General features: G+C 35.1%; 1 protein-coding gene across 1 annotated transcript; it reads left to right on the top strand.

Moving 5' to 3' along the window:
* Positions 1-9,621: 9,621 nt before the first annotated feature.
* LOC131635118 (protein neprosin-like) lies at positions 9,622-13,771 on the top strand. Its single transcript, XM_058905731.1, has 7 exons — positions 9,622-10,518; positions 10,861-10,947; positions 11,043-11,297; positions 11,637-11,801; positions 12,046-12,099; positions 12,345-12,491; positions 12,965-13,771. Exons 1-7 carry the CDS (start codon positions 10,321-10,323, stop codon positions 13,340-13,342), a joined length of 1,284 nt encoding a protein of 427 aa, XP_058761714.1. The 5' UTR covers positions 9,622-10,320; the 3' UTR covers positions 13,343-13,771.
* The last annotated feature ends 1,381 nt before the right edge of the window (positions 13,772-15,152 follow it).

Below are 15,152 nucleotides of genomic sequence, written 5' to 3'. Positions count from 1 at the left end.
AATTTTTATATTCTTCAATTAAGTTTTTTATTTTATATTTTTTAGGAATATCTTTGCTAGCTAGATAGGGGTTACTTGTGAAGAGTGAAAGTTTGATCTCATTCAAGAAGTTGCTTTCTACTATACAGGTAATTAATTGCTTTCCATTGACACAATTTCTAGTGTTGTCAATGTTATAGATTTGTGACTTATTCTTTTTGTATTGATAGGGGTTACTTGTGAAGAGTGAAAGTTTGATCTCATTCAAGAATCTTACATTGTGTGGGTCTACAAGTTGCTTACTACTATACAGGTAATATATTGTTCTCTCTCGCCAAAGTAATATGTTGAGTTTTATTGCTTCTGATTCATTCCGTAATATGTTGCGTTTTATTGCTTCTGATTCATTGCGTTTTATTGACAGAAACGCATTATACCGTTCTGTTCCTAAATAATTAGTTGTTTTTGTTTAGCTTAATTAATTAAGACATGAGTGTAATACTCATTATTCCGACATGTGGAATATTCTCTGATTTTGAAGTGATGAACTTACTAACTTTGTAACTTTTAGATTATATTAAGTAATACTCATTATTCCGACATGATATCCATTTCGTTAATCGTTAAGTGATGTACTTACTAACTTTGTGAATTGAATTCGCCATAGGGGTTACTTGTGAAGAGTGAAAGTTTGACCGTTTTTGTTTAGCTTAATTAAGTCATGGATAAGACATGGATGAGATCAAACCGATTGTCGAAAGAGTACGAGAAAGGGGTATGGAAATTCGTTGAGTTTGCGGTTGCGCACTCCGAAGACCCGCTTCGAATGCCGTGTCCTTGCTTGGGTTGCTGTTATGGGGATAAGGTTGACGGGAAAAAGTTGGGATCCCATTTACTACGGTTTGGAATTGATAGAAGTTATACATGTTGGACAATGCATGGTGAGAAAAGTAACGGGAATGCTGGGTCGAGTTGTAATAGGAAGTATGCTTCAAACGACGATTGCACAGACACATACGATTGCGATCGAGTCGAAGAGATTGCAGAAGCGCTTGAAGAAGATCTTGCGGATTGTCCCAAAATGTTTGAGAGGTTGGTAAGCGATGCAGAGAAACCGTTGTATGATGGTTGTTCAAAATTCACAAGATTGTCTGCGGTGTTAAAGTTGTACAACTTAAAGGCGGACAATGGATGGTCGGATAAAAGTTTCACAGAGTTATTAGCCCTTATGAAAGATATGCTACCAGAGGATAATGTTCTTCCCAATCGAACGTATGAAGCCAAAAAGATGTTGTCCTCTATTGGCATGAGCTATGATAAGATACATGCATGTCCAAACGATTGCGTTTTGTTTCGAAACGAGTATGCAGCGTTGAATGAGTGTCCTAAATGTGGTGCCCCTCGATATAAGAAAAAGTTGTCTCCTGCTAAAGTCTTATGGTATTTTCCTATAATTCCGAGATTTAGACGCATGTATCGTAGTGAGACCGATTCAAGACACTTGACTTGGCATGCAGATGAAAGAATTATTGATGGAAAGTTGCGACATCCGGCAGACTCACCACAATGGATGAAAGTTGATACTGAATATCCTGAATTTGGAAAAGAAGCAAGAAACCTTCGGTTGTCGACTTCTTTACATGTAAATATACTATTTTGACGATTCCGGAGCTGCTCATGCACTTATCTTTACATTTCGGGACTGTTTTTTTATCGGTTTTGCTTCTGCCCGTAATCAAAAGTCGGGCTTAGGGTCTGAATTTCGGAAAACCGACTTTATTTTTGAGTCCGTGGGGACGTTTTACCATAGCCATGTAAATTTCGTTCAATTCCGACAACTTTCTTTTTTGACGCTCATTTTGATTTGTACCGATTTCGTTTCCGATACACTTGTTCATGCATGGTTTGACTTGTATAGATTGTAAGCTTATTAATAGTGTACTAATGTGCTTTACTTTGTTTGATACAGGTTCAATGGCTTCAGATAAAGATGCTCCACCTGCAAACTCACAAGAAAACTCACAAGAAAGAGATGCTCCGGATACAAATGCTCCACCTGATACTGAAGCAAAAGAAGTTGCACGAGGCATCACGATTATGAAGGGAATCATACGACATAGAGACCAAGGATTAGTATACCCTTTGGAATGGAATTCTGATAACCAACCAATTGGTCCTAATTCTGCAAAGTTGACAAGTTACATTGGTACACTTGTTCGTATGCATATTCCAATCTCCGTAGCTAAATGGAATATGAAGAGTGACGACTTGGATAATAAAAAAAGGCGATTTGGGAAGAGCTTCAGGTATATACCATATATGGTTGTTGTTATTATATTGACGATAAATTGTTTACATTACTTATACTAACACACTATGCGTATGTTTTTTTGCAGAGGACCTTTGACATACCAGATGAGCGTAAAAAGTACATACTTAGTTTGGCCGGAAAAAGATATAGAGGGTGGAAAGCTTTTTTGACAAATAACTATCTTAAGGATAAAGATGGAAACTTTCTTGAAGAGGCGCCGGGAAGACCACTAATGTAACACCCTTCTAAACCCCGCGGAAATTAATAAAATAATTCAGAGTAAAACATGAAATCAAGGGTGCCACAATTCCAATTAAAAATAAATTTATCATAGATTCATTGTCATGCTTTCACTAAGGAACATTTCATCATAACTCATAAACATCTCATGTTACACAGCGGAAAATTCATCAACTAGATAGCATAACATCATCTATGCAATATTCCACATAATTTAATACATTCACAACACGATAGAGTATCATCATAAACTCTAAACTAGCGTTCCCCCAGTGTTACAATATCAGAGCATGACACCTGACGCTACACTAATACACTGACTTATGAGCTAATCCTCACCAAGTCGAAAGCAGCTATCCTCAATCTGAAAATGTCAACAGTAAGGGTGAGTCTCATCACAGTTAACAAATGTTATTGCATCTTAAATAACAACACATCATAGTTATATTATTCACCCAATTTCATCATATTCAGATTATCAGGAAACATCCATCGTTTACACAAACGTTAACAGAACACATCTTGCAGCAGACAATCATACTCAACATTAATTCAACAAACACACAACCAACACATCATCAATATTTATAACACTGGAATACTTCCAATCATGTTATAAAAGTATGCATATGTATGAACTGACACTATGCATGTGGTACCAACATCATCAATGGGAATAACCCATGACCGATCCAACATCATCCAGATACGGCCCTGCCAGCACAGATTCCACACAATGGGAATCATGCCCTTCACTGATCCAACACACCCTTATGGATACAGTATCATCAATGCACATGAATGAATGCAACATATACAACATACTTATACCATCGTCAAGTCTAATGAGTAACATCATCAAATACTCATTTCATCATCATCATTAACATCATCATCATCATCAAAGTATGTTTATATACATTAGCATCATTCAATACAATCAATCATCATCATCATCATTAAAGAACATACATGTGTCCACATCAATCATCATCATCAATAAGAAGAACACACATGTACCCACATCATTCTAAAACAAATCAATTAACATCATACAATTCTCTACAAATCATCACATCATAATATTTTCAAAACAACATCTTATATTGTCACATTTCATCATATATGTCAACAATACATCATCCAATCAAACAAATCGTCACATGATTAATATTTCAACATAGCATGTATTTAACACATCTCCTCACATATATGTACAATACATCATTCATCAAGAAATAAAATCATATTTAAAAATTATTGGATTCACACCTCATTTCATCATTTAAACACGTAGGCTATCTTATAAGATTCATCGTGCTCGAAACAACACTAAAAACGGACCTACGGTTCGAAAGTTACACATCATTTAACTTTCCCAAGAAAACAACTAACGCTACAGCACGCGGCGCAACCAAAGTTCGCGGCGCGACCTGAACCACAAAAACACGTTCGCGGCGCCAACCTATGCACGCGGCGCGGAACGGGAAAAAGTTACGCCTTCGCGGCGCCAACACGGGGACGCGGCGCGAACTGGCGATTTCGCAGACTATCGGGTCTGCGTCAGATCCTGCGATCTGACTCAATCTGAGTCCAAAACTGTCTCTAAACGTCATATATAGGCAGTTAATCATCAATTGCATCATTATACATCATCACACATCAAAACAACACATAATCAACCAATAATCCATGCAATTTTCATCAATTCATAACCTCCTTAAACCTAACATATGATCCAATTGACTCAACAACATCCCTAATCAATATTATTATCTAAAAACGCGATAATAGATGATAACCAGAGAGTCCCCCCTTACCTTAGCCAAGAGTTCTTGATCTTTGGTCCTCTTCCTCTTTGGTTCCTCTTTACGTTCCTCATCCCTTCTCTTCCACTTCTCATTTTTCACGTTCTGACTCTTTTCCTCATTTCCCCATTTTCCTTATTTTATGAAGCATAACATTTTAATTAGTAAAGGCTTTACTAACATAGTACCCCCTCTTTACTAACACCACACTTGGCCCAATAGCCTATCTCATATTTCTTTCCAAATAATTCCACAAAATACTGAATAATTCTAAATAATAATTTAATTTCCAATTAAATTAAATTTAGAAAATATGGGGTGTTACAACTAAAGTATAAGATCTTCATTGATGAAGAAGATTGGGTTAAGTTTGTAAATCAAAGAGATGAAGCTTTTCGGAAAAGGAGTGTCACAAATAGCGCGAGAGCATCAAAACCCGCATATCCATACAAAAAAGGGCGTATGGGATATGCACGCTTGGAGGATAAAATTGTAAGTAAATAGAAATGCGTTTTAATTAATTGTCTAAATGTGTTTTATTTGACGATTTTGCGATTTGTGTCAATGCATAGTTGGAGGAGTCTAAAAGTGAGGAAACCTCACTTCCTGTACATGTGTTGTGGAGGGAAGCTCGGGTGGGCAAGAATCAAGCCGTCGATCCCGAAGTTCAGAGAGTGTATACTGAATGTGTAAGTATAATACTGTGTCTTTATTTAAATCAAATGTTTTTTAATATATAAATGATTTTTTATCTCCACTAATAATTATTGAAATATAAATGAATTACAGGAGACCTTGTCGCAATCGGTGTCCACCGGTGAGGATCATGATGATAGGAGCGTACTTAGTAGAGCCCTACATGCTCCTGAGTATCCCGGTCGGGTGAGGGGTAAGGGTCATGGTGTGACTCCAACCTCTTATTACAAGAATCCTAGGAGAAGAAATCCTTCAAATGAAGAAGTGTTGCAAAAGTTGGCGGAATTGCAAGCACAAGTCTCTGCATTGCAAAAAGATAAAGATTTGTATATGAGAGAAAAGTGCAATACTGCATCGGTGAGAGAAACTAGTGATAAAGCTAGTTTCAACGGTCAAAGAAAATTTCCCGAGGTATTTCTTACAAATTGTTCTATTTCCTTACAAATTGTTCTATTTTGTTAACGATAATGACTTTATATTTACTATTGGTTTAGGGCATTTCTTCTTGCCAACTATTCTTATCGGCACCGTGTTATCGCCTAGTTGGCAAGGGAAAAGTGCACAACACTGTGGGAGATTTACTTCACCATAGACCGCTCCCGGATGGACACCTGAAAGTATCGGTGGATGTTGTAGTAGATCATGATGCGATGCTACCGGTACCTGACTTGGTCTCAGAGACGACATTGCTGCGAGATGCAATAGGATCATTTGTTGCATGGCCCTCGGAGCTCATTGTCATTAGTGATGAGGTATATTGAAAACGATTAAGAAATCATTTAGTTTTCGAATGTCAATTCTAAACCGTTTATTAACTATTTTTTACATTTTAATTTTAGATTGCTCCTATAAAACCCGCAAATAAGGGTAAAGGGATTTTACAGGAGGAGGAGTCTGTTGCATCACTAAAAGAGGTACATTTAAAGTGTTAATAATTAATCTGAATCTAAATCTGCATGATTTTATATTTTACCTAACTTATATGATTTTTAGGCATCCGCTCGGGAGTCACAACAAGTGACGCAGCATGTTCGTACCGTACCACCCACTGGTCCTCCGAAGCCAGCGGGAAAAAAAGGCGGTGCTTTTGTGCCTCGGTACCGGTCGACGCTCGCAACAATGGTTGATATGTCCGATTTGAAGGACGGTGCTTTACGTGAAATCGTTATGGATGAGAGTGTCTTCGGTATTGAATTCAAGTCACTTATTGAACTTGATGACTTGGAGGAGATTTTTAAGCATGATCAACTAGGCGTCAATAACATGCACTCATACATCCGGTAATATTCCCTCATCCGATATATTATTTAATTAGTCTCACAATATAATTTATTTACACATTTCAATGAAAATAATCTAATGTTTGTTATGTTTTTATTTAAGGTTGTTGTATGACAGAGTGTTGCGCGGGACTCCGTTGTCTAACAGATTCCGTTTCGTGTCTTCCGCCCACTGCAGTGGAATGGCAATTGCTTCGGAACGGGAATCAGTTAGACAGCGATTAGTCGATAGATTCATGTCCACCGGCAACACAGAATGTCTGCATCTTTGGGCGTATAATACCCGACCAGTAGGGTTAGTTTCTCATTCTTTGTTCATCTAATCTCTGTTTCTTTTGTGTATAGCAAAATTTTCATATAACCTATTGTTTTTATTTATAGAGCACACTGGTTGCTGCTTGCTATCAACCCTATAAGGGAAGTCGTGTATTATCTGAATTCGGTAAACGGTGAATGGACCAATTATCAGGCCATGAAGGACATCGTTGATTTGTAAGTGGGATCGTTCTAAATATATATTCGTGTATATTTATATATATATTTACTTATTTGTGGGATTGATCTAAACATATGCTTTTATATATTTGTTAATTAGATCAATACAAGTGTTCCGAAGTCAACGGGACGCACAGGTATCCCGAACTAAATCTAGCAACATTACTTGGATCCAAGTGCAGGTACATTATTTTTCACAATGTTGCTTATAATATATTTATGCTACTTGATAAAACAATGCACAACTATAGAATCTTATTTGTTTTTCTATGTAGTGTCCGCAACAGCGAAACAGTTACGATTGCGGATACTTTGTATTGAGGTATATAAAAGAAATCCTTCAGGCAAATCAATTAGAGATTCCGCTCACGGTATGAATTTATAACTTAAGATAATTTCATATAACTTATTACATTTAACTAAATGTATCATTCATATTTTTTTTGGTTTTGTAGTACCTTGACGAATTCCGTGCCGCTACATACCCGAAACTTAAGTTGGAAGAAATAAAAGAGGATTTGAGTCATTTTTATATTAAGCACTTTTTCATGTAGGATTTGTGTCGATTTACTTACAATTTTATATAACATTATTGATGTTGTAATATATGATGTATATATATAATTTTGGATATTATTTTGGTATATATATTGTCTTACTGATGGCTGAAATAATATCGTCGAAAATAAATTACAGGTCGAAAATAAATTACAGGTCGAAAATATTACAGGTCGAAAATATTACAGGTCGACTGGGAGGATTAAATTACAGGCTGCACATTAAAAAACCTCACAAACCTACTAAAGCGCTTCTTAGTAAAAGCGCTGCCAAAGATTAATAAAAAAGAATTAAAAAAAAAACGCAACATACGAAAGCGCTTCTGTAAAAGCGCTCTTATAGGGTGGGCTTTAAGAGCGCTTTTTCCTAAAAAAGCGCTCTTAAAGGCCACCCTATAAGAGCGCTTTTCCAAAAGCGCTTTCGTATGTTGCTTCTTTTTTTTTAACTCTCACAGGGGGGGCTATAAGAGCGCTTTTCTGGAAAAAGCGCTCTTAAAGGGGGGCCTACGAGAGCGCTTTTTCCAGGAAAACGCTCTTATAGGGGGACCTACGAGAGCGCTTTTTCCAGAAAAGCGCTCTTATAGGGGGGCCTACCAGAGCGCTTTTAGAAGCGCTTTTGTAGGCTACGCCAGCGCAGCCTTTAACAGCGCTTTTAAGCGCTCTTAAAGCCCAAAAAAAGCGCTCTTGTAGGGCTTCCTTGTTGTAGTGTCTTTTAAAAACAACTTTTTTTCTTATAAGAATCTTTTTATCTTTTAAAATAAACCAGTCAAATGTCCTATGTTCAAACACGCATTTTTGTTAAAATTTTAATTCTTATTAATAAAAGGAAAATATCGTTATTCAAATTCGCACTTTTATAATTGATGTCTTCACATATCTATTAACTGAATTGACTTAAACTCGCGTATTTATAATTGATGTCTCCACATGACTAGAGCTGTCAAAATGGACTACCTGATCTTAAACGGGCGGAACCTGGGGTTTTTAGGACTAGACCAAAAAATCGGCTTTGCCAAGCCTAAGCCTGACCTGTAGCCTGTCGTAGCTTATTTTTTAGGTCCGAGTCTGGCCTTTTCGAAGGCCTGGTTAGCCTACATAAAAGTTTGTTTTTTTAGACATATGTAAATAAGCAATTAAAATAATGCATAAATAGACTAACTAACTAAAAGAACTTATGAGAACAATGTTCATAAGGTGATTTCATCTTATTTTCACAAGTTCTTCAAGATAACCAAGTTTCATTAATTTATTTTAATTCAAAGTAAAAACATAATATAATGATAAAAAAAATTCTTATTTATTTAAATAGGCCGGCCTGATAGGTTTAAAATGTTTTTTTTAGGGCCTGAGGCCTAGCCTTTTAAACTAAATAGGCTTATAAAAAAGCATAGGCCTTTTCTATTTAAAATTAATGTATGGTCTGACCTGAGTTTATATAAGCTAGCCTGTAGGCCCCTGTTATCGGCCTGGTCTATTTCCACCCATACTGATATGGACTTGAGAATTACTACCTGAGTTGGGCGCTAGATGAACTTCAGATTACCCAACCCTAAACGAGCTTGTTAATTTTAAAAAATTTAAAATAAAATAAACTCCATAATATTTATTATAAATAAAATTAAAAATTATATTATTTTAAACATAATATATTTTTCTGTACTATATTATCTCTTATAAATGTTATAATTTGCTTCTAAATACAATATATACTTAAATTGTATAAAATAATACTTGAATATTTAACTTAAAAGAAAAACTAATATAATACTATGAAAGAAGCTTGATTATATTAATGTATGATGTTTAAAAAGGAAAGATTAAATAAAATAGATAAAGTTTAGGGAGGTGAGAAAAATCATTTGCTATTTTGGAGTAAAACAATATAAATATCAATATATATTGTTTGAAATTTTTAGTTATGCGGGTCTGATAGACTACCATGGCCCATATAAACTAGCCCTAATGGATAACAGACTTTTCAGAGCTAAGCTAGAAAAACTTGAAAAATATGAGTTCTAATTTTAATGCTCAAACCCTATAATTTTTCGACTCGGACAGACCGACCCATATTAGCTAGCCCATTTTAATCTTAACAAAACAGTAAAACTTTTAAACTTACATATATTTTTATAACTACTACAATAGAAACAAACATGAATCTACCTATTTCCATTTCAAACCAATTTCTTCATCCATAGCTATCTATATAACACACAACTACAAAGATATAAAACAACAAACAAGGAATCATGGGATTGTAATCCGTGACTCCAAAGGACAACATAGTAATCACACATTTTTTCCATAGTTGTAGCGGGAAAAACACTAACATGCTCTCTCTCTACAATACTCTTTCTCTCTCTTCCCACTATGCATAGTGGAACCTCAACTAAACTCGTAGAAATATTGGATAACACCACCATGCATTTCCACAAACTTTTCACTCACTCTCTCTCCGCGTAATTCTTATTCCAATAATACCCTTTTTTCCATTCGTCGGCAGTTTCTTTTGTTCTCTTCCTAGGAACAAAACTACAAATAAACAACACCATTGAAAAAAATAAATAAACATGTTCAAAGGGACCCTTTTTTTCAACCTTTGCAAAGTGTCAAGCCACACTTGTTTTGTTTGTATTTTATGTGAAAACAACTATAACAAAAGGAGGTGCTTGTTGTTGTTGTTTGTTGGTGGTGGGTGCGTAGGATAAGCTTCAAAATTGGGTTCACGTTAAGGGAGAATAGAATAGAGAATAGAAACAAGAAATGAGAAGATTTTTAAGATTATTGTGCTTTTATTAACCAACCCATTTAGTTGTATATGTTACCTATTAAAATATAACTGTTTTTTTTTTTTTGTGACCCTTTAGCTTCATTAGTCTTTGTATTAATTTGTGCTCACTACCCACTTTAGAATTCTCATAAAGTTGCATGCTTTTGCAATTGGGGGAGCTTTCATGGAGGTCAATTTTGGATTTTGCTTGTTCTTCTTGGTTTTGTTGGTTCCTTTCACTTGTGCTGGCAGAACTGCCTTCAGCACCATCCCCGGCGCCGACGGCGGTGGTGGTGGTGGTGGTGGTGATGGTTCAATTCAGAAGCTTGATGTTCAGAAGCACTTGAAGAATTTGAACAGGCCACCGGTTAAGTCCATCAAGGTACTGCCACTTTTTTGTTTGCTTTTTACTCTCTTACTTTTTCATTGATTGTATAACGGTTTTTTTTCTCTCTTTCTAATTGGGATTTGTAATAAATAAAACTTTTTGGGTTTTAAAGAAACTTTAATCCTTGGGAGTTGGGAGGTTTCTTTAGTCATTTTCACTAGAATAATGAACAATTAGCTATTGTTCTTGTTTTTTCAATTTAGAACAGAATCTTAGTATGTTTTTTTAGTAGTGTCACAGTGTCACTCTTTTGTGAATTTTGCAATGAATTGTAATTGTAATTGTAATTGAAGTTGTAACTTTTGTGTTTTTCACATTTTGGATTTGTGAAAGCAGAGTCCTGATGGAGATATTATTGATTGTGTTCATGTTTCGCATCAACCGGCTTTTGATCATCCTGACCTCAAAGACCACAAAATTCAGGTGAATTCAGAATTCTCAACTTGATAAGCTTAGCTTAGCTTTCATTTAATGTATCTTGTTAATTTGAATTTCGAGCAATTGTGGTTGTGATGCAGATGAGGCCGAATTTCCATCCAGAAGGGAACATTTTTGGAGAAAGCAAAGTGTCTTCAAATTCAAAGCCTATAACTCAGCTTTGGCACAAAAGTGGGAGGTGTTCTGAAGGAACAATTCCTATCAGAAGGACCAAAAAGGATGACATATTAAGGGCTAGTTCTGTAGAAAATTTTGGAAAGAAGAAGCAAAAAAGTGCCCCTCAGCCAAAACCGGCAAAACCGCTACCCGACCTCTTCACTCAGAGTGGTCACCAGGTACTTCCACTTCCATGGTTGCTTATAATGCACCGGCTACAACAAGTTCATTTCATATGGTCAGGGCCGTCTTAAGTTTTTTTTGAGGCACAGTATAGGTTAATCATGGTTTATCTGTGAAAAAGCAATGATGAATCCTATTTAGGCATGGTTTAATCATGACAAATAGTGGGACATGTGCAGTAGCACGCCCTGCATGCTCTCAAAGATGGCTCTGGGTATGGTCTATGTGACAAAGCTCACATGCACATAGCATGAAAATGATTTTGTTGTTATTTTTCTTCTGATTTATCGTCTTTGTTTTATTCCTTTTGATTTTTATTTTCTTGGAGCAATTAGCATGCCATAGCATATGTGGAGGGGGGAAATTTCTACGGAGCAAAAGCAACCATAAACGTTTGGGACCCGAAAATTCAACAACCCAATGAATTCAGCCTGTCTCAAATTTGGATTTTGGCCGGTTCTTTCAATCAAGATCTCAACAGCATTGAAGCAGGCTGGCAGGTACATTATTATTTAAATTTTCTTTCTTTTGTCATCTTCTGTCGAACATCCGTTAAAGTTGAATCCATCAGAAGTATCCGAATTTCAACCATGGCAGAAACAATCTTTGACCAGGCTTCACTTACTTCCTGATTAAGACAAAACCGGAAAAATAATTTTCCAATTCATTATCTTTTGAAAGATATGATATACCACTTATGTTCTAATTTCTTATTTCTGTCTTATCTCTTCTTGCAACGACTAGGTCAGCCCTGATTTGTATGGTGACAATAACACTAGACTCTTCACTTATTGGACAGTGAGTTCCCAATTCAATCATCTCATTTGTACTTTCTTATAATTAATATTCGCTCTGGTCACCATTACAAGTAAATATTCTCTTTTCAAATTCATTGAATAATCAATGTATCTGATCTATATAGAGGTCATTTACATTAGTTAGTGTATTAACATAAAACAAATATTTACTTATAACAGTGACCAAAGGACATATAGCGTATAGTTTCTCGTTCATTTCATTAAGTTTTTTCATTAATGTAACAGAGTGATGCATATCAAGCAACTGGTTGTTATAATCTTCTTTGCTCCGGATTTATTCAAATTAACAATGATATAGCCCTTGGTGCAAGTATATCCCCACTTTCTAACTATGGTTCTTCCCAATATGATATAAGTCTCCTTGTGTGGAAGGTACATCTCTTTTATCTTCTTATAATCTTATCTTTTCTTATTGGACATGATTGAAAGAAAATATGCCCCACACTTCACAAACACTTCAATTATTTTAGAGTATTATTGTTTTGTACAGGCACACCATTTAGTTTTAAATTAAGAAAATCTCTGACATATCACACATAGTTCATTATATCTGAATGCATAAATGTGTGTCCCTTTGTGTTTGTGTGCACCGAAGTGATAATAACCACTAAAAACTCGGACACACAGATGTGAGGTCGAGGGTTTGAATCCTGGTATTGGCGTCCAACCTAGCAATATCAGCTTTTTGTCAGTTGAGTTAGGATTTGCTGCGGATTGTGTTTGTACCTTTAAATGATGAGGATTATTAGTTTCTTAAAAGTCACATGATAACATGTTTTTCATGAATTTAAAATGTATCAATGCCATCTTATATTGTCGATTTGAAAATAAAAACTAATGTGTAGGACCCAAAAGAGGGAAACTGGTGGATGCAATTTGGGAACAACCATGTTCTTGGATACTGGCCAGCTCCTTTATTCTCTTACCTAACTGAGAGTGCTTCAATGATTGAATGGGGAGGTGAAGTAGTGAACTCTGAGTCTGATGGACAACACACCTCAACACAAATGGGAAGTGGACATTTCCCCGACGAAGGTTTCGGCAAAGCTAGTTATTTCAAGAACATTCAAGTTGTTGATGGCGACAACAAGTTAAGAGCTCCAAAAGATCTTGGTACTTACACAGAAAAAGATAATTGCTATAATGTCAAAACTGGTAGTGCTGGGGATTGGGGTACCTACTTCTATTATGGTGGTCCGGGTCGAAACCCTAATTGTCAGTAATTGTTTATGTTAAAATCATGGTTTTAAATTGCGGTCAGTTTCTGCAATGACACAAGTTTATATATTTTGCAAAAATGCATCAAAATTGTGGTTGCAATATCGTTGCAGAAACCTCATAATTTTTTATATTACAGTTTTTATATTGCGACCGCAATTTAAAACCATGATTAACTAGGGTGTTGTTTTGAATTGGTCTAGTGTAGCTAGTAACTTGTGGTATCCTTAGATAATATTGGTGTCCAAGGTCAAAATTCTCATTTGATGGCTCCAAAAATTGTTGGAGAAAAGGGGTGATGGGTTTGTTAGATTGACAAGAAAAATGTTTCTTGATTGTTTTCCATGTTTATATAAATATGTATATTGTCTGCTCCTTTCTCTGGAGCTGTGAATGTGAAAAGAATATTCTGTAATAAGAGCATTAATTTATGATTTTGGTCTTGTGAATTTTGCACTTTTTGATTAGTTGAAGAAACTAAAGAAAAATGAGATGCATGCACATGGGAAAAAAACAGGATTGGACCTATGCCTAATTGAGTCACATCAAATCTTATGGTATTAATTAAAGTATGGTGATTGGTGGAGGGTAATGTGGTTCACGAGCAAACCACTTATTGGGTGGACGTAGGGATCAGAAGATAGCACTTGCACATATGGATAATTTTCAACCCATAAAGTGGAAACAAAGAACCTAAGAGGCTACTTTTATATATATATATATATATATATATATATATATATATATGGGACGTATCAAATGAGAACTTTGGCTATAATGAGAACTGAGAACTTTTAATAATAACCGTACGATTTAAAATCAATGCTCAGATTTGCTTTAATGTGATATGTATTGAAACCAGAATCTATCTATTACTTACAATATCTTAAAATTTAAGTAAAATCTGAGTCATTGATTTTAAATCGTACGGTTATTATTAAAAGTTCTCAGTTCTCATTATAGCCAAAGTTCTCATTTGATACGTCCCCATATATATATATATATATATATATATATATATATATATATATATATATATATATATATATATATATATATATACTATTCAATGAGAACTGATATCTTTTATGAAAAACGAGAAATTTCAATATCAATCATTAGATTTAATTAACGTTTAAGATTTAATAATTTTATATAAAGAACACTTTATTGAATCTTTTCTATTATGTTTAATATTTAAATTTTTTATAAAAATAGAATCTTATCAAAAAAATAATATTTTTTAATTTTTTAATATGCTATTTAATTTTACCATTAACATATAAATTTTAACTTTTCCATGATAAGTGTTTTGCACCCAAAATTTACCATCTTTATTTGTGCTATAAGTTATGGAAGACATTTATTTCGTCGTTCAAAAATCAAGAGAAAAATAATAAAGAGTACCCGCGGTTTCAATGCAGTTTGGTGTGAAAATCTGTTTTTACGGTGCAAGTGCAAAATTCATAACATCCGTAGTGAAGGTTATATTGGCTTGGTTTCCACGTCGTCTAAACAGTTTCGACATTCTCTACATCTTTCGTAATCGCCCCAGAGGCTAATTCATCAAGGAAAGTGGCGAAAATTAATTGTTTCTGAAATTTCAGTTTTGTCGTTCCACTGTCTTTTGGATATTTGAAAATTCATAACTTTTGATCGGGACACTGTTTTGAAGCGAGCCATATGCCAAAAGTTCCGTCTCGAGGTATACTATGTTCCATGTGTTGGGGTCGACAATTGTTTTTTTGAGGAAGGTCCCCGAATTCACAATTTACCAAAGGTTTTACGGTGAAAAATGGTGTTGAATCGTTGTCT

This window comes from Vicia villosa, unplaced genomic scaffold (genome assembly GCF_029867415.1).
Source record: "Vicia villosa cultivar HV-30 ecotype Madison, WI unplaced genomic scaffold, Vvil1.0 ctg.001429F_1_1, whole genome shotgun sequence".
NCBI lineage: Eukaryota > Viridiplantae > Streptophyta > Magnoliopsida > Fabales > Fabaceae > Vicia > Vicia villosa.
This window is presented reverse-complemented; position numbering and strand designations above follow the sequence as displayed.